Source organism: Cygnus olor, chromosome 3 (genome assembly GCF_009769625.2).
Source record: "Cygnus olor isolate bCygOlo1 chromosome 3, bCygOlo1.pri.v2, whole genome shotgun sequence".
NCBI lineage: Eukaryota > Metazoa > Chordata > Aves > Anseriformes > Anatidae > Cygnus > Cygnus olor.
In genome coordinates, this window is record NC_049171.1 from 107,524,907 (window position 1) to 107,550,544 (window position 25,638).

At 46.4% G+C, this 25,638-nt stretch overlaps 2 protein-coding genes across 3 annotated transcripts; both read right to left on the reverse strand.

The window, feature by feature from the left end:
* Positions 1-1,687: 1,687 nt before the first annotated feature.
* On the reverse strand, positions 1,688-20,897 carry KAT14 (lysine acetyltransferase 14). 2 transcript variants are annotated; one of them, XM_040553594.1, is made up of 10 exons: positions 20,642-20,897; positions 18,435-18,553; positions 16,133-16,254; positions 11,749-11,930; positions 10,760-11,176; positions 9,379-9,950; positions 8,736-8,872; positions 8,086-8,261; positions 4,668-4,858; positions 1,688-2,323 (listed from the first exon to the last, which is right to left on the reverse strand). In XM_040553594.1, the coding sequence occupies exons 1-10, from the start codon at positions 20,895-20,897 to the stop codon at positions 2,150-2,152; spliced, it is 2,346 nt and encodes a 781-aa protein (XP_040409528.1). In that variant the 3' UTR covers positions 1,688-2,149. The 2 variants fall into 2 exon arrangements, with proteins under 2 accessions (XP_040409528.1, XP_040409526.1); XM_040553592.1 differs by having other exon boundaries at positions 10,760-11,179.
* Positions 20,898-21,091: 194 nt separating this feature from the next.
* Positions 21,092-25,325, reverse strand: LOC121068426 (protein PET117 homolog, mitochondrial). Its single transcript, XM_040553608.1, has 2 exons — positions 25,141-25,325; positions 21,092-21,292 (listed from the first exon to the last, which is right to left on the reverse strand). The coding sequence occupies exons 1-2, from the start codon at positions 25,234-25,236 to the stop codon at positions 21,143-21,145; spliced, it is 246 nt and encodes an 81-aa protein (XP_040409542.1). The 5' UTR covers positions 25,237-25,325; the 3' UTR covers positions 21,092-21,142.
* Between the last annotated feature and the right edge of the window lie 313 nt (positions 25,326-25,638).

Genomic DNA, 25,638 nt, shown 5'->3' on the forward strand with positions numbered 1-25,638 from the left:
AGGAGGGAAGCAGGAGGCCAAGTGCACAGTTTGGTTCATTCACAGAAATCAGGAAGGTCGTCTTGGGTCACGGCCATTTGTCTTTGCACAGACCATCAGTAAAATGATCCTTGAGACAGCTGCGCTTGCACACTTTTCTCACCAAAGCCGTTAGGATCAATAGGAAAGGATTTTGTGGTGAACAAGTCAAAGCCATGTCAGATTTTCACAGGCAGCACTAAGGAGCAGTTTCCCAGAGCACATAAAATAACACAAAGGAATCAAAACTTAAGCCTATAGTCAGTCCCAGGAATGTGAAATATAATAGATACAGCAGTTAACTGGCTGATCTTCCAAGAAACAGAGCAAATTAGCACAAGACAAGCCCTCTCCACATAAATGCTGGTGGACCTGCAAGGTCACAGAGCAATTTCTTGTTTCTGCAGATCAGCCATATTGCTCCCCAACCCTTGTAACCTTTACTGAGTCCATTCTTACTCATCTCCCTGAAGAAGAACGCTGTCAGCGCTCCCGCAGGATTTCATTTCAGAGAAGCAGGAAGCATCCTCTCTTGGCCATACATGAGTCTTCTAAATTTCAATGAAAAAAAGATGATGGAATGACAGCTTAACAAACAGTATAACTACGGGTAGGCTTTTTCAAGGGAAGGGCTTTAATTCCATTCATAAAGACAATTTTTCTCCTTTCCACGTACAGCTAACTCGTAACATCAGTTAACATCAAAAATTTTCACGTAGTCATAAAGTAGGCTGAAATGTGCATGGATGTTAGGGCACACAGCTCTTGGATGGGCTCTGTTTTCCTCCCACCAACTCCTGGCTACACAAAAACATACATGTCCACCTTCCTGCTGTTACCAAAATGAAGAGTTGATGCAAAAGGAACAGGACAGTGGGTATGGTTCATGTTTTAAAAGCGCTGACTGGCCTTCAGTCAGGCAGCAGAGCCAATTGCCAACTCACTGCTCTTCTGCAGTAAAAACCAGGGAGAGAGAAAAGTTGCTAAACTGTGCAAACAAACTTTTTTTTCTTAAATTCTTGGCTATTTCTTTTTTTTTTTTTTTCTCTCCTCTTTACTTTTTTTGCTCTCTCACATTACTGTGAAATCACCACCTAGATGCTTCCAAGAACTGGCACAAGCTCACCTCTGCCCTCCGCCCCCTCCCAGCTGCACACAGGTTGCTTCTACTAACTAGAGCCTGCGTTTCAAACCTCGCCACCGACTTTTCTGTCTGTAGCAGGAGGAGGTGGGTGCTGGCTGGAGCCTGCGAGGCTGGCTCTGTGGTTAGAGGTGTGCCCAAAGGGCTGATCTGCAGCATCAACAACTGGCAGATAGGCTGCACGATTTCAAAGAGCTGATTTGGCAGCTGTTGTGTCCTCCCTCACCTAGCTACGAGCCTACTTGACATCTTGTTCCTGAACACAAAACACTGCGCACTACAAGAACTTCACATTGAGCACAGGGGCAACGGGGTGGAAGGAAGGCCGCAGGGAAGCAGGGAAGGGACAGAACAAAGATATCTCCTCTGAGCCTTTCACTCAGGATCACGTGAGTTCACACACACTTCATTATTCCTAAAACATGGTTCCAGTATTGCTGTTCTGGCCTGTGTAGAGCTTTCCTAAAGTCAGCATACAGCTATATGCACCAATACGCATTCCCCTTCATGAATTCAAGACACCATTCCTAACAGAGCAATCAAATCACAGAAACACTGCGGATGATTTAAGTTTAGATGTTCATTTTCCATAAACGAAAACAGAAACAAAAAAGCCTGCAACTTTGGATAGGTTTCAAAATTTGAAATCCATGGGGCCCCTCTGAAATGAACAGTTGGTTTGGGTTTTTTGTTTTAAATCAGTGGGGCTCTCCAAAGTAACAGTGTCAGAAAAGCTCCCCATAAGAATATCAGTCTTCCAGTGGCTTCAGCATGTCCCAGTTGGCATTTCCAGGCCTCTCCCTTGGACAGTGTGAATCAATCCCTTCGGATTGCACTTTCAGCACACAATACAGCACTGCTGATGTTAGAAGTCCTAGGGAAAAAGGCATAGGTGTGTTCCAGCTCTCACGTGACAGCCAACATCCTCTGCTGAAAGCCATGCTCAACAGGCTGGGCTTCTCGCACATTCTCCCCAACAGCTCGGACAGATCAGCGCCGCAGTCTGAGAAAGAACGCATGCTTGCACTCCTTGCTGTCCAAGGGATAATATTTGTCATAGAAATCCAAAATGTATTCTTCAGTCTTAAATCCAAATTTTTGGTAGAGCAGCATAGCAGGGTTGCTTGCAGAGACGTGAAGGGTTACGTCTTTGCCCATGCAGGTCTGCCAAGGGAGGAAGAGGAAGAAAAAAAAAAAGTATCACAGCAAGAGAATGAGAAAGCCTCTGGGGGAATGCGGAGGTGAAGAGATTCATCAGTTCTGGTATTTAAGTTACTGAGGAAACGTGAGAAAATCGCAGGTCTCGACACAGAAGTTACCACACATAGCACCAGCTGAAACGTGAAGGGAGGCCAGCTACCGTTCCTCAGAACCTTTGTTTCTGAGAAATAGGGACCCTCTGACAATAAAAGCAAGGCTTTGGATTATAATTTCTCAGCTTTCCATTGTCAAATTCTAAGCAATTGTTCATTAAAAGTAATCTCAGCATACAGCACTAATCTCAAACACTTAATAACAACGGCCTGAAGAAAAGACAAAACATGCCAAAGGATCAAGCGCTGTGCTCCTCCCCATCAGCAAACAGAGCTGAACTCTCTGGGACCGTGCTGCACCACCACGCCACCTCTGGGCTGTCACACTGGAATTCCTCTACATCCCACCCAGCTCCTCTCCCATCCTTCAGGGCACAGCACTCGCCTCCGGAGAAGGCAAGGGAGTTCAGACAGCAAATGGCATCGCTGAAGTTACCGTAAAGATCTGAGATTATACGGGCATCTTTATCTTTGATAAAACCATAATATAATAATAAAGTACTTTTTTCTTGCTTTTATCTAGTGCTTTAATAGCATTCTCTGTATATTGCATGTATGGTAACTCTAAGTGGCAATAATAACACCCTTTAGGAAATCTACATGGTAGATCACTTGAAGGGAAAAGGTCTCACAGAGATTTAAGAAAAAAAAAGTGAAATAATGAGAAGCCATTTTGGGGAAAAGGAGGTTGGAACGAGATCACGAAGAAGATGCAGTTTGGTCCTCGACACTTCCATCAAAACAATTTTTGTTAGATTATGCTGTCCCCAAGAATTCACCCCCAACTTAAGCACACTGATCTTTATCTTCAGTAGACAGACCTTCATCCAAAGGATAAAGGTGGCCTTAGCTACAGAGAGCAGACCCCGGTATCAGCCCAAGGAGGCTGCGAAGCAGCACACACAGCCTGGCAGTAGAGGGAGAGAAGGTCACTGTCACCACTTCTACATGAGCGACTGCCATCTACCACTGACATATGCAGCACTGGAAAAATAAATCTAACACGAGCTGAACATACAGCGGTGGTCTCTCACTGCTAGCAAGTCTAATCAGCCTCAGCCTGCCTGGCTGTTCTCCACATGATAATTTAACGCTAGTCTACCTGAAAGCAGAAACACGTTAATTGGTGTCATAGGTCCTACATTAATTGGTGTCATAGGTCCTACAAAAAGCTGTGGTGATTCCCCACAGCTGACTTGCAAACGCATCCCAGTCCTGCCGGAGAGACAGGAGTCCGGTTGCTGGATCCCTGCAAACCTTGGCTCATCTCCGTGCCTGTTGTTAGTAGGTGTTGACATCTCACATCAACTGACTGCAGTTGAGGGCAATTTACTTAAACACTTCACACAGAGAGGCTCAGGAAATGCAAGAGGTGAATTTAAAATAGATTGCTCTGCATGTTGACACAGGCTAGTAACCAGTGAGAGGTGGGCACTGCAGAAAGCTTTGTTGGTAGAATTACCCTCAGGTGGCCAAGAGGAGCTGCTCTTGGTGGAAACTGCTTTTCTAAGGTACAGATCATTCTTCCCAAGGATCTGCCAGCACTCCCTATCTCTCTTTAGCCAAATGAGTACAAGTAAAAACAGTTTCAATGGTGAGTTTTTACTAGCGCAGCTCATCTCAACTAAAACAAGTTAGGGAATCGTTCACCTCAGCAGCTCTGCCATGAGAGCTCAGGGAGTATTAAAACCGTGGGTCCTGAGGATGCGCAGCTGGGCTCTGAAAAAGGACATCTGTCTGCATCCTTACTCAAATTTGTGCAATTTAATCCAAGGAAGTAAATGGAATTAAGGCCACCTGAAAGACAGCATTCATTCAGTGGTTTAATGAAGTTTAACTACTTTAACACTACCTACCTTTAGTTAGCTCAGATTAATTTTTCCAAGTGTCCCTGTGCAACAAAGCCCAGTACAAGCCAGTCTAAACAAATTTGAATGAGGCTGCAAACACTTTATCTTCAACTCTAATGCATTTGAACCAGTGTATTTTAGACGTGAACGAGAATGATTAAGATCGGTAAGTGATTTCATGCAACTGCACTAGTCCCAGAATAAGCTTTCAGGTGTAGGTAAGAAAAGCTACCATGTATTCTAACCAAACTATTACCTCTGTTACCAATTTTTGCTTTCAAACCCCAAATTTACAGTATTACTGTTATGTGAACATTATTTTATGTGAACATATTTTTTCATTACCTGAATAAGATGATAAATCATGAAGGTTGCAATTCCAGCTCTCCTCCACTCAGGGTGAACAAACAGAAAAGAGATGTAAGCTTCATTGTATTTCACATCTGGCACCATAAAGCCAAAGGCAATAATAACTTTTTTGTAAAGGACAACAACACTGAAGTCTGGATACTGTAGGCATTCTGACAAATCAATTCCTGCAAAGAAAGAGATAAACAGCAGCTGAAGGCACTGCAAACCAAGCAGAAAGCAGACTATATTGTGTCACACTTCCATGGAAATTCAGATTATTAAGCCCTTTTGTAAACACTTGATTTCTTCCTTTTGCCTTATTTCAAAGCTCTTTGATTGACAGATGCTTCAACCAAGCCCTTAGACAAAAATGAGACTTTTGGCACTGATGTCAATAGGTGCAGAAGTTAGCATAGCACGCACAAAGGGGAAGACTCCTTTACTAGTGGGGATTCTGGAACAAAGAAGTTAAAGCCAATCTCCTTCCAAATGACCTAAGGATAAAACCAAAACCAAAAAAAAAAAAAAAAGGAAGGGATTTAATATATATGTATGTATATATATATGTATATGTCACTATGTCAGCACCCAGCTAATCTTTCCTTAGTTTGTATTCTGAGCCATATCAGCAGACTGTTAAGAATCCAGTTCTAGACATGCATATGGATAAAGTTACTTGCGTGTGCAAATGTTTGCTGGATTGGGTCCCAGGAAGTTTGTGCCCCTTGCCTGGGGCTCCTAAGGGCTACGGTACCACTGGAGGAAAAGGGCCAGGCCAGCAGCAGGCCGGCATGCACCATCACCGTTCCACTCTGCAAACGCCGAAGGACTTGCCCGCAGACAAGCAAAGGGGGCAATTCAGAGTGTATCAGCTACTCCATCCTCTTCCTCCTGCAAACTCTCTCCGGGTGCAGCAGACCTGAAATGGGGTTTCAGCTTTGGTGGTGCTACCTGCAAACAGTTCTTGTCTCTTTCTCTCCCTGGCCTTGACCTCCTCCTGCTTCTTCCGTTGCCTGTACTGAGCTGTTTTGTGAGCTACACCGTGAACCCGACCACAGCTTTCAACACTATCAAAATGTTTGCTTTTAGTGTGCAAATTCTCTAATCTGGGGACTGAAACAGCCTCCCTGGCAGCGGTGCTTCTATGAGTCAGAGGCTGGACAGAAACACCCGAAGTCAGTGACTTCTGAGCGGAGTTTGTTACCCTGCCTAACCACGCTGCTGTTGCAGCCTAAGAACATCTACGCAGCATGTTAGGGCCAAGCAGTTTAGCTCACAGCACTGAAGCCTGCTTGGTAATTTGGCTGTGCAGACAGGCCCTAAACGAAGCGCAAGACATGGCAGTCACGCCATAAATGCTAGTTTCAGCCTCAAACTGGCGATCAAAGATATATTTTGAACGTGGGGTAACAAAATAGCAGAGGATGTTTTCCAGCAATGTTTATCACTCTTGATGAGATGCAAGACTTCATAAAGCGCTAGGCATAAAAAAGCGGGTGAATTATTTTCTTGCTCGAGAGTGAGCAGGGTGGAGTAAGACGTGGGAGGAATTGATTGGCAATAGGGAGCAGCGTTAATTATCTCAAGGCTGCAATTGACTGTGAAGTGCCTTACAGCGTGTCTGTACAGGAGCGCTACATTGCCCTGAGCACTCTGGCGTCGATGAAGTGGTGCCGTCCCCTCAGCACGCAGTTATTCCTGCAGGAAGGTGCTTAGCTCAGTAGGGTTTACCACTTGTTTGCTCAGGAGATGTTTCCCGTTAGGACACGAAGGCACCAGATACCGTGAGAGGAATCTTGCTTCGTGTCAGCTCATTTGCGGTAACTACCTGCGAGCTCATTTCTGCCGTGAGAGGAACAAGAAAAGCTCTGACAGGAAGGATTTGAAATAACTGAGGTCTGGACACACAGCACCTTGTGAAGTGCCCAAGAACTCAGTCAACAAGACAGCATCACTACTAGAACGCGACAGGGTGCGCCTAAGTGCATTAAATGTGGCTTAGTGATGGTATACTTGTTAGGTCAGGCTGATGTTTGGAATTCATGATCTTGGAAGTTCTTTTCCAACCTAACTGACTTTATTTTAGCTTAACATACCCTCCTAGCTGCGTATCCCACCCTACCACCACTTCAGCAATTACACCAGCCCATTGTGAAGCTAAACCCTTGGTGTCCACGCAGACACTGTGTTTTACCTCCTGAAGTATCACATCCTCATTTCTCCCTCCTACTAAAACAGACCAAGGTACAATAATCCTATTATCCCAGCCCCAGAAAATTTACACCATGGAAGAAATTTTGATTCCTGTTATGGAGGCTGATGGGAGTGTCAGCTTTCTGATTTAACGATGCACAGTCCATAGGAGGGTGGAACACACCCACGCTCCTTATGTTAAATAAAACAGGGTGAGTCCTGAAGAACTTAATGAAGGTGCAAACCAACTTGGCCAGAACTTCAAATGCATTATCAGAAGAGAAGAGTCTATGACAAAGGGGTTCAGCCTCTGTGAGGATTGCAGAGTGTCTCATGAGCTCCAAAACAGCTTGTGAAAGGGAAGACATGCCAAGTTATTTACCCCTGCATTGTACAATTTGGACAGTAAGAAGCACAAATAGCTCTGATCCTGACTGCAGCTTATGAGCACTGCTGAACTACAAACAATGTTGAATCACTATCTGAAAATCAAAATGTAAAGTAAACAGTTACTTGGAATAAAGGTGTGGACTGTTTACACTGGGCTTTCTAAATTAGTCTGCAGTGTTGACTGCTGATCAGAAGCTGATCCAGGCATTAGATGAACATTACAATTCTTATTTCATAAGAATTTGAGACAACAGTCACATAACTGCGGCCCCAATCCCACCCCGTAAAGGGCAGCCACTGTCCCAGGGATCTTACAATTAAAGAGATGACTCATAAAAATCATTTATATTATATATATATATATATATATATATATATATAAATACATTGCAAATACCGAGGCTTGAAGCAATAAAGAACACCATAGCGAAGTTTACAGTAGTTAGCAATTCCCAGATTTCACTCCAATGAGCATTAGACCTCTGGCATAAAGCTGTTTGTTTACATTGAGCCCCCACCCCAAGCTGGATTCTGCTGGATGGTTGATTTTAGTAACTGCCTATTTCTATTGGCATCAATGGTGTTACCCAAAACGACCTGTTTCTTTAAGTGCTGTGCTAATTAGGGCCTAATTGCCCAGTTCTAAATGATCTCAAAAACCAAAAGACACCAAACTCATGTCTCCATCTCAACTACATTCCTATGACATCAGATAATAGTTTTCTAAGAACTGAGCCAGACACCAACTGAAGACACATTTGGCCAAATTCTTTTTTTTCTGAACAAAACCACTTCCTTCTTAAAAAACCAAGCACCGAAGGAATCTTACCAGGCCAGAAGAATTCGTGGCACATGGAGTTTATAGTGGGGATGTGATTAGGGCGAACGTAGCAGTAATCAACAGGTGCTTCTGGCTCAGCCTTCCAGTGAAGATTATTCCTGTGTGGATGCGCCCGGATTTCTGCCAGCAGCCTGAGTTTTGGGGGCTTTGTCTCATAATCACGCCTGCCAGTTAACACGGAAAGCAAACACAGAAGGTGAGTGAGCAACAATAAATGCTACTGCAGCTGAACGGGTACTGCCCATGAAATATTTTCTGACATGTTCAACTTGGAACAAAAGAACAGTCTTCCATTCATGTGGGAAAATAGCACCCAGCTCAGCAAAAACAGCCTCGTGCCAGAGGCCAGGACACTTCCTGGATCCACAGCACATCGAGCCAGCCTGCCGTAACAGCAGGACCAAGGGTGTTATGGGCTTCCCCTAAAAGCAGGTGCAACTTGCATTCAATGACTATGGTGACTCCTCCTCTGCCCTGTTTTCTCTTCAAGATTCTCCTTCCTACTGCAGGGATGAGTGGGGATCGCTGCCCAAAAGAAAAGTGTCCCCTCCCACAAAGATACCTCTTGATCACTGCCCAAGAAATGTGGGCTGCTGGTTCCCAGGCCAAGAGCAAATTCAACCTCTGACCATCCGTACCTGATATAAGGTTTCAGGACACGGGATGTGTAAGGGCTGACAATGCTGTGGTCTGTCAGGAGGTCTTCTGAGCCTACCAATCGATACAGAAACTTCGTTGTCTGCTGTCGATATCCCTTCATGGCAGGCAGCATCGTCTGTGCGTACAAAAAAAATCCAGAACACATCAGGAAAATTAGTCAATGACTTAACACAAGGGCATCACGTCAACAGAGAAAGAATAAGGGCCTTTCACTATAACAGGATGATCTGGACCCACAGGATGACGGTCCTACCTCGGAGGACTCTGCAGTGCACTCTCAGGTTCAGCGCCCAATGCTATGAGCTGCACATACTGCTCAGCAAAGCACTGCAGGCAACTTCTCTCCTGCATGGCATGAAAGAGCGGTTAGGTACTTCCAGGCCTCCACCATCAGCGTTCGTGCAGCGTTTGTGTCTTATACTGATAGAAAGCTGTACTGATTGAACATTGCCTGAGAAGAAAGGGGCTTGTGAGATAGTGGGGACAGAGCCCCATGTCAAAATGAGCCTTGTTCACGTAATTCTTTTCAATTTTCATGGTATCCCCATGGTGGTGTTGTTCTCTGCAGCAAAAGCTCTGAAAAAACAGTGTCAAAAACCACTTAAATTTGATGACACTCACCTGGTATCTGTCCAAGATCCTGAAGTCCTGACTAGTAGTTCTGTATGTCGCTTGCCCTACCGGGGACCTGGAAACACCTCCTTCTTTGGCTCCATAAATCCCATCAACCAAGAGCAGCGCAGCATTCACAACCTGGTCCAAGTCAAAGAGTGGCAGCCCTCTTTCCCTCTTGGCCTGCCTCACTATCAGCTTGCGCCTCAGTCTCCGGGCCTCTGGGGTCATGCTCATGGCATTGGGACAGGCTTCCAATCTCTTCAGCAGCAGCTTTTCTTCATAAATACTAACAGAGGTATGCTTGGGAGCTCGGGGTTTAGCATCCTTCTCCACGTGTGGTTTCCTCTTGTCTCGCCCCCGCACCTGCAGCGATGCGTTTGACTCTTCAGGATCCTCACTGTCACCTTCCATCCTTTCTGTTTTTTCTTCTTCACTCTCCACCTCTTGCTTGATCTGCTCAGCTGTCTTCACTTTTTTTCTGCCTGCTATCACAGTCCCAGCACCAGCAGTCCCACTGGGAGGGGGAACGTACTCTATTCCCGGGTCTATGACTCCATCCCCTTCCATCTCCTCGTCATCTGTTCAACAGATCAAAAAAAACAGGAAAAAAAAAAACAACAACATAAAGTCCCATTTCAAAGACGGTTCTTTGCAGGACATTTCTGCTAAGGAGAAATTACATGGGTTTACCCAACACACTCCGTTTTCTATTTACTTTTGGGCCTCCAGATTTTGGACAGGGTACCCATTAAGGGGTCCTATTTCAGGACCCCTTAGGTCTCCTAAGGTCTCCTGCCCTTGGCATCCAAAAACATTGCATCCTGAGCTACATGCTCATGCTCTTTGACAAACATTAAATTGTTGAAAATTCCTGAAGACTGGCAATCAAATGATCAAGCTCTATTTTTAGCTAGCATACCCTGGAGAAGTTCGGTTTAAAATCAGGGAACGACAAAAGGACGGCATTTGACCCTCTGCAGAGCATGTCCAACAAGAACTGCTTTACCCTCTATTTTCTCAGTTAGAACGAGGTCTGACTCCTTAAAGTACTACCAACATTTAGCCTTGCATTTCTGCTTTGCAACCTGACCAAAATTTATGATCTGTTAATTAGGATGCTGTTGCTAGGTGAAATCTTCTACCCATTGGGTATTCAGGATGCCTCAGAAGACAACGGTGGTTCCTTCTGTTCTCAGAAACTGTGACTACAACTGTGAAAACCTGTTTAAGACTTCCATGCAACCAAGACAAACAGAATTTTACCAGTTACTTTCCACCTTTTCTTGAAGATATCCTGCAGCTCATTGGAAGTTTCTTTTTTATTTAAATGTCTTCCTTGATAACTATGCGTGGATTATTATTAAACAAAAAACTTAGCATCTCTTACCATGAAACAGAGCCTGTGGCGGCATGACATCTGGGATGAGATCCGCTTCTGAGAGAAGGCTAGGAGTGGCTGAATGCGAGGCTGGAGTGCCGGGAGCAGAGAAGTCCAGAGATGGGGAAGGAGAAGGGCTTGTCAGAGGCGTGCGGTCTGAAGAGCTCAAGGAGGAAAAGTCAATCACCTCGCCTTTCTCAAGGACGATATCGGGACGACGGCCTCGACTGGTGAATTTAACAGGAGTGGAGGAAGTACTGCGGTCCAGGAAGCCAGCTGCCTCCTTCTGGGCTCGCCGAATATCCTTGGCTTCCTGAGTGCGAGATCTCTTCTCCTTCAGCTCCATGGCTGATTCGACTGGATTGCGGCTCACTCGTTTCCTGAGGCCTTCCACGGTAATGATGGGATCCAGAGGTGGCTTTGAAGCTGCTAAAGAAGTAGCTTGCTTATTCTAACAGACACTGAGCTTCTGCAATCACTGTATACGTGCTTATGGTCATAAGGACAGATTAGCTAGAAATTTTAGATGATGTATTTTCAAAATATACAAGAAATTCATTCCAAGGCATGTAGCATAAAGTTAATGCACTGCTAGAGCCTCACTTAAACCCCAGTTTTGCTCCTCTGCACAGAAGGGAATTTGCATCCAGTGTGGACAAAAGAGAAAAAAAAAAAGAAAAAAGAAAACATTCCCCAGGGTAAAGAGGAACAGAAGAACAACATATTTCAGTCGCAAAAAAATGCACAAATCTCAAAAGCCTTACAATCAGTTAGCACAATGCAAAAAGGCACTGAAATGAAATATAAAAGGCTTCTCATACTACAGTACATGCAACATAGTCGTCTTAAATCAGCCATTCCAGCAGAGCAAAACTAAGACAAAAAATCATGCCCTGTAACTATCCATGCACATGAACACATCATTTTAAGTAAACTTTTGTCATGCCTTCCAGCTCTGGCCCAGCTAGGAACCTAAACACCATTTGGGAAACAGTTACCTTTTGCCTTTAGTGCAGATGCAGACAGCTTCTCTCCCTCGGGCTTCATTGTTGGGGGTTTATTATGAACCAGTTTCCACCACCCTGGTTCTCCAAATTCCTGGGCCCCTGAGCGGAAGAACAAGGGGCTCCCCACAGAGAGACAGCCAGCAACTGTGCTCCACCATGTCGAGGTCTTTTTCCTACAGTGGGAGTTATGAAAAAAAGTGTTAGGTCCCCACTCACCAGCTACGCCTTCATCCTGAAGCCTCCTCCCTCCACAAAGATGGAAAGGGCATTGTGCTTTAGCCACTGACTGCGATCCCTATGCTCCAGTCCTCAAAAAGGTGAGGGATTGATGAATTTGTTGTCAAACAGAGAACCATTCAGGACAACCTAGAGCGTATCAGTGGGCTCTGACATACAAAGTGCTGCATACATATGTTCCATACATAAATGCCACACAATTACAGCACGGTGAGAAGTCATTTTTCTTCTTTTGTCAATGAGTCACACTACGCTCAGCCTACAAAGGCCACTGCCACTAGCACCCCAATCATTCAAACACTCATGTTCCTACCTGAGCTAACCATAGTGCTCTTAAATCAACCACTTATCTACAGCAAAACATGAACAGGATCCTAGTGATAGCTGTGTTGACCTGACATTACAAGGACATATTCCCTAACTGAAGACAGCAAACAGGACTCTGGGTACACAGGATGGGAGAGGTAAGGGAAAGATAGTAATAAAGGTTTCACTTCACATAAAAGGAAAGAGGAACTTAATTTAGACATCTGCTTTGGCGACTTTGAGATTTCAACACATTAAGCAAAGCCTGTTCCCAAAGCTTTAGGACAGAATCCTGAAGGCTGAATTCACAGGGGACATTGGGATTCAATGACTCTGCTCTCCATAGCTGCAGCTGTGCCAGGCACTGCAGAGAAGGAGAGCCAGGGGCCTGAGAAATCACTGAGGACAACTGAGCTGCAGAAACTGTCCAGGGAACAGAGGAAAACCTACGCTTGTCCCACGGACATATAAGCATGAGCTGTATTTGAGCCCTGTCTCTGCTTGGGGTTTTCTGTCAAAAAACCTATCCTGTAGCACAACAAAGTGGATCAGCATACCTGCATCAGCCACCCTCACTGAGCTGTTTTTGAATCACATTTTTGGCCACTTGGAGGCAGGGAGCTGCATTTACGCCTTTTGCTTCCCAGGACAGTGTGCTATAGTGGGCATCTGAGCACTTCCTGGCCTTCTTCAGTTGTTCTCTGGATACCCGGTACCCTGAGCTGGTGGAAGGGGATGGGGAGCAGGATGTGGCCCTCACTATCCACGAGGAAATGGTTGGCGACCTGCTACAGCACTTGGATGTACGCAAGTCGATGGGGCCGGATGGGATCCACCCGAGGGTACTGAGCGAACTGGCGGAGGAGCTGGCCAAGCCGCTTTCCATCATTTATTGGCAGTCCTGGCTATCAGGAGAGGTCCCAGTCGACTAGTGGCTAGCAAATGTGACGCCCATCTACAAGAAGGGCCGGAGGGTAGACCCGGGGAACTATAGGCCTGTTAGTTTGACCTCAGTGCCAGGGAAGCTCATGGAGCAGATTATCTTGAATGTCATCACGCGGCACTTGCAGGGCAAGCAGGCGATCAGGCCCAGTCAGCATGGGTTTATGAAAGGTAGGTCCTGCTTGACTAACCTGATCTCCTTCTATGACCAAGTGACGCGCTTGGTGGATGAGGGGAAGGCTGTGGATGTGGTCTACCTTGACTTCAGTAAGGCTTTTGACACCGTTTCCCACAACATTCTCCTCAAGAAACTGGCTGCTCGTGGCTTGGACTGGCGTACGCTTCGTTGGGTTAAAAACTGGCTGGATGGCCGGGCCCAAAGAGTTGTGGTGAATGGAGTCAAATCCAGTTGGAGGCCGGTCACTAGTGGAGTCCCCCAGGGCTCAGTGCTGGGGCCAGTCCTCTTTAATGTCTTTATCGATGACCTGGATGAGGGGATCGAGTGCACCCTCAGTAAGTTTGCAGATGACACCAAGTTAGGTGCGTGTGTCGATCTGCTCGAGGGCAGGAAGGCTCTGCAGGAGGATCTGGATAGGCTGGACCGATGGGCTGAGGTCAACTGTATGAAGTTCAACAAGGCCAAGTGCCGGGTCCTGCACCTGGGGCGCAACAACCCCAAGCAGCGCTACAGGCTGGGAGATGAGTGGTTGGAAAGCTGCCTGGCAGAGAAGGACCTGGGAGTACTGGTTGATAGTCGGCTGAATATGAGCCAGCAGTGTGCTCAGGTGGCCAAGAAGGCCAACAGCATCCTGGCTTGTATAAGAAGCAGCGTGGCCAGCAGGTCTAGGGAGGTGATTGTCCCCCTGTACTCGGCTCTGGTGAGGCCGCACCTCGAGTACTGTGTTCAGTTTTGGGCCCCTCGCTACAAGAAGGACATGGAGGTGCTCGAGCGAGTCCAGAGAAGGGCGACGAGGCTGGTGTGGGGTCTGGAGAACAAGTCTTACGAGGAGCGGCTGAGGGAGCTGGGGTTGTTCAGCCTGGAGAAGAGGAGGCTCAGGGGAGACCTCATCGCTCTCTATAGGTACCTTAAAGGAGGCTGTAGCAAGGTGGGGGTTGGTCTATTCTCCCACGTGCCTGGTGACAGGACGAGGGGGAATGGGCTAAAGTTGCGCCAGGGGAGGTTTAGGTTGGATATTAGGAAGAACTTCTTTACTGAAAGGGTTGTTAGGCATTGGAATGGGCTGCCCAGGGAAGTGGTGGAGTCGCCATCCCTGGAGGTCTTTAAAAGACGTTTAGATGTTGAACTTAGTGATATGGTTTAGTGGAGGTCTTGTTGGTGTTAGGACAGAGGTTGGACTAGATGATCTTGGAGGTCTCTTCCAACCTAGATGATTCTGTGATTCTGTGATTCTGTGATTCTAAGAACTTGTCACGGGGCTAATGTAAATATCATTTAGGAAAGAAAGTAAGAAGAGATATTTAAAAATGGCTCGTGGCCAGTAACTGAGATACTCCCTTGAATATGGGAGAATCTAGTTCACGGTATAGAGTCTCAAACTGTATTTGCACGGGCTCTCAGGATTCCTTCTTGCCTTTGCACACCCCCACTGGCCAACATTTCAGTACCTGGGCTAGGGCTGGCTGGGCAACTATTTGTTGCTGTCTTGAGTCTTGCAATTACATAACTTACAGTCATGTCCCTCAAACATGGGGGATTAACATCAAATGCCCCAGTTCAGGGCCTGGAGCATCTAGATAAGCTGCTGCTTTAATATGCCGAGGATGTAAAGCGTAGCAGTTCTTGAACTGGGACACAGGTTGTTCAGCTGTCCCTGCTCCACCAGCAGCTAGTCCAGGCAAGGCAGGGAGCACGTCTGAAGCCAGCGATCACTTCATCTGAATTCAATCAGAGCCAGGAGCACCCAGTTCACAAGGCGGGTCTCAAAAGGCAGCAGCAAACACTGGGAGGCGATGGCTCCCTGAGCAAGGGACAACGGGCCATCAGCTGCCTTCCTGGCAGGGTCCTGGTTGTTTCCGGAGGGGACCAACATAGCTGAGAACAGAGCAAGGAGGCGCAAACGTGCAATGGAAGCAAAGCCAAACAGCAAATCTGGTTAGGGAGAAACCAGGTCTTAAAAGAGAAAAATCCCTGCAGGGAGGGGGAAGTCTGTGCAATCGGTAAATTTACAACTTTGGAGGCTTGCTCATTTCCTTTCCTGCCTCAACAGCACATGCATTAACAGTGACATTTATTTTTTGGCAGTTTCAGCATGCTCAGAAAAAAACATGTGACATTCACCTATACAAGACACCAGTCATTGTGCCACAAAAGGCTACCATTTATAAGAAGTGCTCTTATTCTTACAGCTTCTTTCTTAAAATGCGCAATGACTGTGAAAAGACATTCCCATGGTTTGCAATACCTACTAAGTAAGAGCTATTATTAAGACCCAAAACAAGCTAAAAGACAAAGCCCATTTCCCCTTTTTGGGAACTTGGTCCATACAAGCTTTATAGCTGAGGAACATGGTACTTTGCTGGAGCTCTTTTTTGCTTTAAAGCCCAGGCAGAAGATACCAAGATTAGCCCATCCACTGTGCCAACTTAGACTGAAAGGTTCTGTGGGTTCACTGCCTAAAGAAAGACAAGAAACACCCTCAAAATATATGCATCTCCATTGCTCCTGTGACTTTTTTTCCCTTCTCGTTGAGAAATGCTTACTCCTTCTCAAGACTACCCCCCATGACTAAGTTCAGCTTCTTAATAATGAGTCCTCCAGTTTTCTGGCTAGCTAGGCTCAGCAGACGTCACTGAACTAAACAGGATTCTTGTCCAGTTTTAATTCATTTTGCTCAACAACCAGAGCTGCAGGGAAACATCATGCGTTTACCTGTTTCCTAACAAGAAAGTCCAGTGTTTCTCAATGAAAGCACAAATGTCTTCTTTCCATCTGAAGTACCCTTGACGGCCGGTTCCTTCCAGAGACAAATTGTACATTGCCAGCATAACAACCTGGAACAGAAAGAGGTGGATACCAGTGCATCTTTTCTGCTTCAGCCCGGCCATGTGATGTTGTACGCACACAAATCTCTGCTGTCTCATAAATTTCTTATTTTTGCAACATCTCAAGCAATTTCTGCAATCCATCTTTGTCCTGCTTTCATGGTGCCCTTTCTAATTTTCCTATTGTTAGATGCACGTTCTGCTGTTTTTCTGAGATTTCTCCATCCCAGCAGAATAAAAGCCGCCTAACTATGCAGGTTTATGACGAGGCAAACTTTTGCACTGAGTAGTATAAATGAATTATATCACAACTGGGATCTGAATGTGGGGTGGAAGTATGAAAAAAGTCTTTCAAAAAGAAAAAAAAATGTGACAAGTAATCCCACCACCTTATCCATCAGAAACATTGTGACCAGAGTCTTTCTACATACTTGCTGCTGCATTTCAAATTGAACAGAGGTTAAACTATGTAAAGCTACATAGTATTTACTACTTAGTCTTGGTATGCAGGAGTTAAGTTCGTCACCATACCATTTTCATTAAACAATACTTTTACAGATCTTCTACATGCTTCATAACCAAATTCAGTCTGACCTACTACAGGACAGGTTTGAAAAATAACACACCTTCTTCTAAGTAAACCCCAGGTGACCAACGGTTAAATGTATTTAATGAATGCATTTGAATACAACTAAAATCATAAAGCTAGGCTGGGATCATCTTTAACAATCACACAGCCTTGACTGGACACCACTTCTAATGGGGACTTATTTTTCACTGCCACACAGGTTTGAAGGTGTTTTTTTTGGTTATTGGGGGTTGTTTTGTTTGTTTGTTGTTGTTTTTAAACAGAGATGGTCTCCTGGCAGTGGGCAGTTGCTTTTGAAAATACATCACTGAAGACGCCAAAATGAAGAAATATCGACAGCCTTAATGTCCCCTATACTCTATTTCTGCCTCACAAGCCCTCTTACTGTGCTAACTATTTCTCTAGAATTTTGTATTGATAAAGTCAGGTGGGACAGTACTTCAGAACTTTAAATATATATATATGTATATATATATATATATATATGTATCTTTACAACTGGCCATAAGGATCTGTTGAGGTCACATAGTCTGAAAAAAATTCAGAAATCACTGTCCACATTTTTCCTGCTTCAGACAGATTGATTTTACCACTTCCTTCAATTTGATGTACTCAGAAGCAGCAGCTCTGGCTGCTGGAGGCCCAGGGAGACCTTCTTCTTTACCAGTTTTGATCCTGTCTTTCCCTTCCCCATGCCACTCTCCTTCCACTCTTCAGCACAGAGCTGAGTGTAACGCTAGCAGCCTTTGCTTCCCAGGTGTAATCTGCTGAAACCCCGGTGTTCTGCCAGCCACAGACAGCTCCACGAACCTTTCCCAGCCCTGCCCTGGGCACCAACAGAAAGCACTGCAGAAGTTACAACTAATGTTTTAAATGAACTATTATGAGGCAGTGCACTACCAGTGTCCCAAAGGACAAAAAGATGTCTTGCCCATACTGCCCAATGTTTGGCATGTGGAAGCACTTCATGCAGCAGCTCCTGCTTGATCAAATCCACTTTAAGCAGGAGCACCCAGCACTGCCTGCCCCGCCTCAAATTAAACCAGCCCCCTGCTCAGAACAAGATACGGTGCATCAGTCTACCCATACAGCGGTTACTGCACAATGCAAAGGATTTTGATTGCTCGGGTGTGCAAGTGACTGAAAGAGCAGAATTCCGCAGGGACTACTGCTAGCGAGCAGGCAGCCAAGTCAGAGCTCTGCGTTCAGGGAGCTGGCAAGCTCTCTGTTTGTGTGTTGCCACCTCACAAGTTTTACATTTGTTCGTATATATAAAAAAAACTGTTCGTGCCTTGCAGCCAAATTGCAATTTGCTTCTCCAAACTTGCCTGAAGCCATGAAATTCATGAGCAACATGAATGAGGAAAAAGAAAAAAAAAGAAAAATGAGGAATGTGGTTTGTGTGATTATATTTCAATTTACTTGCCAAATGCTCAAGTTCTAATCTGCAGGCAATCCCTAGCTAATTAATTTCTGAAGTTCATGTATACGTTTCTTTGTCATCTATACCCAATCCTCCTTTTCTAGGCAGTACATACACAACAAACAACAATTTTAGAAAGTCCTGTGGTTATTCTCCTGGCACAAACATTATACTTACTTGTTGCCACGTTAATCTCAGCCGTTCAAATTGCTCCTTCCCATCTTCTGAGCAATCCGAGCAAGTAAATCTGAAAAAGTTGTCTCCTTTGAGGTAGCTGAGCTGTTCTCTCACTTGACCTAAAATGAATAGGCAAAAGATCAGATTTTCAGTCCTTTCATAGGAAAAATAATTCCCTACAACATCAGGCAAGGAAGTATTTTTTCCTGGAGTCCAGAGACCAACACTCCTTGGGAACCGTCTGGAACTCACTGTGATGTAAGGTATGGATCAGTTTTACAGTTGCAGCAGTCAGCGGTGACCAACTGAAAACCACAGGCATTAAAAAGGGGCATCTGAACACATGCTCAAAGCCAAAGCATTTCCTCACTTCCTCTGCATTTTTCCCTCCTTCTTGCTTCCCCAGAATAATCTATATACTGCAATAAATAACTGTTTCTCCACTCTACTTTAAAAAACAGCTGACTTGCTAACCCTCAATATAAGTTTGAACAAAAGTGATCTACTGGGATAGAGACAACTATAAAACCCCACACATCCAAAGTCAAAGGCTCAAATTCTGTTTCTGCAGCAGAGCACGGGGAAAAAAATATCAAATGAATCATGACTTCTAAACTCAACATGCATTAAAGAAATACGAAAAAATAAAAAATGAAATAACAAGACAGGGAAACAGTTAAGACTACAACATTTCTGAAATTCGCACACGAAAGGTCTTTCTCCAAAAGCATCTCATCTCTTTTATTGTGTTACTACAGCAGATCAAGCACTTGCAATATACGGCTGCTCTGCTTTTGTAGTCAATTGCAGAATCCAACTATAAAAGTCGCACCAATGTTTGTTGGAGAAAACCAAACCAACCGATTTGGTAGTTTAACAGAACGTCTAGATGGCAACTCAGTGTGGAAAGCAATTATTTGCCTGAGCTCACTGGTAACTTTCACAAGTGTCAACTGATATCTGTATAACTGAACAATTAGCAAAGAGAACAGCATTTTCCTTTTTCCAGCTTGTTTACTTTACGCATTTGTATCTAGTTACTGTTGCTCTGTGACTGGCTTTTTCTGCTCTTTGGATTTGTTCCACAGCAACAAGAAAGAGGAACATCTTTGTAAAATAAAACGAATGGAATGTTAAATCGAGTGCTCTCAGGTGAGACATCTCATGCTACCTTTACTACCTTTAACTCTGATCTCTCTCTTTTTTTTTATAATTAATACATTTCAAGTTAATACGTCCCATTACCTGCACAGTATCTTAACGGTACTATGCTGGCTCCACTCACTAACAGCAAGGTGCTCACTAACCATGCCTTGAGAGCAGATTTCTACACTAGGCTCCTGGCAAGCTCTAGGATGGCAAAAAGGGCAGCTCCGATACAGCTGCAAGGCAGATGCCATCTGAAGAGCTCGGTATTTCTAAACTCAGAAATAATAATAAGCACACATAAAAGCAGATAATAAAAAACAGTGCTCAGCAATTTTTAGGTTTTGCATCTAATAACAGGTCCAACAACGTGGAATCAGAAAGTAAAGCCAAGTCTATTACTTAGCTAACAGAATATATCATATGTCAAGCAGCAACAGCGAAAGGATCAAGTGATGTAGCTTGCTCCGAGTGCCTCCCAAAGCTAGCTGCTAAGGGCTGGACACGCTTCTGTCAAAGCTGCATTAAATTCACATTCTGGACACACTTCTGTGAAAGATGAATTAAATTCACATTATCAGGAAATCATCAGGGCTGAGATTTAGCCACAAACGTGGAAAAGGAAAAAAAGTACCACCACCTACAAAGTCCTGTTCCTCCCTGACCTCCACAGAAAGTGTCTTCACCTGAGGGGAGTGAGAGGCCAAGACCCTTGGCCAAAGTCCCTTAGCAAGTCAGTGACAGACACGCAGGAAGGCGTGCACGTTCCTGAAATCATACCCTTGGTTGGTTACCAATTAGAGCAGACAGGGAACGCCAGCCTCAGACACCCGTCTGGCTCTTGGATCAGCGTGCCCAACGCACGGAGCAAGCAGCACGAGGCTGCTGGGCTCCATGCAACGCCCGGGCAGCATTTCCTCCCCAGCACTGGGACGGAGCTGAACGAAAGCCATCCTGCAGAAGGCATACAGGACAGCATGGATACCCGGTAAATCACAACCCCAGCAATGCCAACTACATGCAGGGAGGGCAACAAGAAACACCAAAACCAGCCTCCTTACTTGCTGGAATCCACTTCTGGCATTTTTCGCAGTAGTAGGACATCTCCTCCATCCAGGACGCGTCGCCCTCGTCGCTGTTCAGCGAGTCTCCGCTCTGGTCGTGGGATAAATCCACCGAGGCCTGGTCTTCAGACTCCACGATCAGGAGGGTTTCTCCTTCCACCTCGCCCTCTTCCAGGCCCTCCGAGGTCGATGTCCTTGTGGCTTCATCATCGTGGCGGCTCAGCAGCCCACTCATGTGGACGTTATTAGCCATCCCTCACCACCTAAAGCAGGACGGTGTTTGCGCTACAAGGAGCCCACCGTCCCCACATTTACAAGCCCATCCACGCTGGAGGTACCAGCCAGGTGTCCACAAGTGATACTGGTGGAAGAAATATTTTGTGTAGGCTCTATGGCTTTTGGAACAGGAATATAATGTACCTGAAAGAAAGCCTTTCAGGAATGGTCTCTGTTTACTGAAACACTTGCGAGTAGTTACTCTAATGCCTCAGGTCCTGCCTAGGACTGCTGGGAGCCCTTCTCCATGAGCATCTTGTCTCTTTCTTCTTTAAGCTGCTTTGTCAAAGCAATCTGCTCTTCTAACAGGCGAATATTTTCCTTCTTCTGATGTTGTCGCTCCAGATCTCTGAGAACTCCTCTGTGCAGCCTCTGAAAGCACAAGGGACAGGGTTTATTTCATCAAGCCTGTTTGGTGGCGAGTGCGACCAACCCCACCCCGGCTCCGTTCCCTCCTGCAGAAGTTCTCACCATGCCCTGCTGCCCCTGCAAACCTTAGTCCTCTGCCACCTCCTGCAGCCACACCACTTAACGTCCTTTCAATCTAAAACTACGGGAGCTGGCACCTCGTGTTGATAGGACTGCACCAAACCCACTTTGTTTGTACTCACTTCAGATGGGTGCATTTTCTGAGCAGAAGAGACATTGAGCAAAGAAATGCTTTGCACCAGTAGCTCCCACGCTGCGCAGGATGCACACAACCTGTAACAGCCTTGTACCTGCAAAACTTGTACCTCTGCTTGGAGAGAATTTGGTGGCAAACTGAAAACAATCTTAAGGAAAACTGCTATTTGTCTTCATCCGCTTCTTTCTGCTTATGTCTTACTCTTTAAAAAGCAAACAAACAAAAAAAGGCTGATAAACTCTTGCTGCAAGGAAGGTATAAAAGTCCCACAGCCTGTCTCTGCCAAGCTCTTGAAAAATCACGGCACTTCATTCAAGAGATATACATACCCTTTACCAAAAATGTTCACCGTAAATAAAATGTGCAACACAGACCGGCGGTTTGCACTTAGATGGGTAAGCCACCAAAGGAATGTAAAAAACCCTAAGAAAATCCTCGTTAGTCTTTGTTTCCTCCTTATACTTGTCTGTGTCTGCTACCTGGAAGGCTTTCTTACTCAGCTAGCTGGGTGAAATGCTCAACCTTCACGTCTCACCAGGTGAATGCAAAATGAGTGAAACCAAAACTAGTGGCAGGGACTGGGATGGGGGAAAGGAGGGGAGGGACTAGCTGGGAACCAGCTCTTCATACTGCGGATGTACGCGTCCGGGAGCAGGCAAGGCAGCAGAGGGATATAAATGGAGGGAAGGTGAGATATAAAGACACGGGATGGAGATGCCAAGACTGACAGTAACTCTGGGAGGAAAGGAGACCACCTTGAGGGTTTAACTGGTTGGGCACCTTGTGCAGGTGACAGCGGCTGGGCCTGCTTCTGCAGAGGAACACAAAGCGACCTCGGTGGGCTCCAGGTGCAGGCACCCACCCACTCCCGCAGCACTTCTGAGGCTGTGCGAGGCGTCCTTCTCAGCTCGGCTTGGGCTCCTGGGGCAGGCAGCACGCTTTTACGTGTTCAGACACTTATTAGATGTCAAAGCAATAGTCATAAGCTTGTCAGAAAATATTATGCATGAGGGCAGAACATCCACGGTACTTATTTCCGTCGCATTACCTAAACAACTGGGTTCCTTAAACCGGATGCCATTATTCCCTGACTTGAAGATTAAGAATTATAAAATCTCAGATTTCATTTATAAAAATATAAGCTTTGAGCCTTAGGCTTTCTGAATAGCATTTCACATCAAGTTTGAACTGATTGCTGGTAACATAAAACTGAGCATTTTGGCTTTGCTTCTGCAGCAGCAGCATCTCAAGGAATGCTCGTATCCCTGCAAATACATAATCTGCATCACATTCAGCTGCTGGGGAGATCACTTCTAATTCTAGAGGTTTTGCTAACCCATCCCCAGATATACAGCTCAGGCACCTCTGAATGCGTCAGATGCACATTTTGGGAGAAGAGGGGGTTCTTGGGAGGGAAGATAGACCCAAGCAGGCTGCACGGCACAAGATACGGGAGCTTGCCTGTAGCCATGCAATTCTTTTTCCCTTCCTGGCATTTAGAGGCTGTGCCCACACCTGGGTATTAGGATGGATAGAAAGCAATAAGTTATTTTTTTTGTGTGGCAAGGGACAACATTTTCAGCCACCTATTCAAAAAAAAAAATTTTTTTTTGTCCCCAAAAGCCCAAAAAGGTTTTCCACTGACCAACTGGATCCTTTGACCTTTTCATCTCTAGGAAACTCAGCAAAACTGCTTATCTGCAGGCAGCAAAAGATTGCCTATCCACAGTGATGTCTGCTTCTAGTTGTGGGAAAATGTATTAAAACAGACCCATGGGGAGAAAGTTGCCCATTGTTGTTGATAAATTAGCCACCATTTGGTAGAGGTAGCGTTTACCCAGACAGAAGCTTGCAGAAGAGCTGCAAGTCCCTATTTTCTTCCTGATATCGTTAGAAATATAAGAATCAACCAGAGAGCATCAACCGTATCAGTTCATTGGCAGATCCACCACTCTTTTTATTAAAGACATTTTATATGCTGGAGGAATGCACATTACAGGCTTGGAGTTGTGCCCTTCGTTTACCCGTGGTTTGAGTTACGATGCAGTCCCTACACACCAGGGCACCGTGCTCAGGATGGATCCTGACCAGGCACTCAGCGTTTGGTTTCACATTACTTGTTTAGCCTGTTGCCCGTGGCATTGTGTACTTCGTGATAAGCAGATCCTGCTTGGATGGTAGAGCGACTTATTTCCTTGAGGACTTTTCTACGCCTGTTACCTCTTTAGAATAGTGATGCTTGGTAAATGTTAATTCAGTGTAGTCTATGAGATGAAGTAGAGAGATTAGCCGAAGAAAGACTAAGGTCAAAATTAATTTTAGGTGTCTGGCTGAAACACCCAAGACTGATTTTTTCCAGAGAGTTGATTGTCCTGTGGCACAACACATGCTAAATGTACAGCTCCCATCTCTTTTGGCTGTATTTTCAGCCGAGCATTTAGCACATATTCCGGCCAGGCCCTCAGTGGCTCAAGGCAGGTGGGATGAGTTAACCAACAACCACCTGCAAAAATCTGAGCATGTATGCCAGCTCCGGCAGCTGCAGAGCTGTTACCCATTGCCATGCCAAAGAGACCAGCCTTCCTCTTCTTGTTGTGCCTAGGATACTCGGCACGTTTTCCAGCTTCTGCAGCACAGAACCACAGAAGCATCTAGGTTGGAAGAGACCTCCAAGATCACCGAGTCCAACCTCTGACCTAACACCAACAAGACCTCCACTAAACCATATCACTAAGGACTACATCTAAACGTCTCTTAAAGACCTCCAGGGATGGCGACTCAACCACTTCCCTGGGCAGCCCATTCCAATGCCTAACAACCCTTTCAGTAAAGAAGTTCTTCCTAATATCCAACCTAAAGCACCTCTTTCCTTCTCAGATCAGCCTCATCGTCCTCCAAGATCCCTCGTTCTTAAGTGCTGACGGAGGCAATGTCTCTAGGATAAAATGTAATCTTGTCATTATGGATGGCACAGCAACAGGCACCTGAGCTGTGGTGTGGACTGGCAAGTTGAACTGTGGGGTTTGTAGCTCCTGACTACTTCAGACCTTTAGTAAAAGACATTTAATGTAAGATTTTGTGGTGTGTGTTTCCCTAGATGTTTAAACCAGATGCATGCCCTCATACTGGCACTCAGTTGGTTCACCGGCAGAGCTGAAACCGGCTCATTGCCCCAGTTTCTGCCACGTGCAGCTTGTCCGTTCTGAATTTATTGTCCCGGGTCGGATTTGCCTGCAGACTGCCCACCACCACACCTGAGACTTGTCTGCGGGGCTCTCCTGCACCCCACGCGCCCGCCTCACCGGAGGGGGGGACACTGAGGACCACCGCCTGAGGTGCCGGAGGGGGGGGGGGGGAGACCCGGGGGCGGGGCTACAGGGCGGGGGCGGGGCCAGCAGGGCGGAGCCACGCCCCCTCCTGCCTGCAGGTGAGGGGCGGGGCCCCGAGCACGGTGGGCGTGGTTACTGGGTCGTATGGGCGTGGCCTGCTCTACGGGGGCGTGGCCTGCTCTACGGGGGCGTGGCCTGGCTCCCCCCTCCCCTCCCCTCCCCTCCTCCCTCCCCCGCCCCCCCCCCGTCCCGGCGGCCCCGCTCACCTCCTGCTCCCGCCGCTGCTGGACGTGCACGGCCGCCACGGTGGCGGCGGAGAGGAGCGCGGTGACGGCCAGCACCGCCCGGGAGCTCCTCGACATCGCCGCCGCCGTTACCACAGCCGGGCCGGGCCGGGCCGGGCCGGGCGCGCGAGCGGCCGTTGGCGGCCGTTGTGGGGGGTGGGGGTGGGGGTGGGGGTGGGGGGGAGGCGCGGCCAGGCCGAGCGCCGAGCGCGTCGAGCCAGGCGTGAGCAATCGAGCGCCGAGCGGGGGTGGGGGGTGGGGGGGGATGGATCGGGTTGGGGGGGAGGTGTCGCAAAATGGCGGCAGCCTCCTCCCGCCCGTTGTCGCCGCGGGCGGCTGGAAATGGCCCCGCTGAGGGAGGGAGCGCGGCCAGCTGGGCCGCTGGTCTGAAAAGCAAACAAAAGGAGTTTCTTTTTCTGAGCCCGAGAAGGTTTTTGTTTTTTTTTTTGTTGTTTTTTTTTTTCTTTTGTTTTTTGCTGT

Coding starts and splice junctions, on each gene's coding strand:
- KAT14 (XM_040553592.1), bottom strand. CDS start 20,897: ATGGCTAATAACGTCCACATGAGTGGGCTGCTGAGCCGCCACGATGAT. Junction 11,180..11,748: donor ATCTGCACTAAAGGCAAAAG/GTAACTGTTTCC, acceptor CTACTTCTTTAG/CAGCTTCAAAGCCACCTCTG. Junction 2,324..4,667: donor TGATTTATCATCTTATTCAG/GTAATGAAAAAA, acceptor CTCCCTTGGCAG/ACCTGCATGGGCAAAGACGT.
- LOC121068426 (XM_040553608.1), bottom strand. CDS start 25,236: ATGTCGAGGAGCTCCCGGGCGGTGCTGGCCGTCACCGCGCTCCTCTCC. Junction 21,293..25,140: donor AGCAGCGGCGGGAGCAGGAG/GTGAGCGGGGCC, acceptor TTGTGCTTTCAG/AGGCTGCACAGAGGAGTTCT.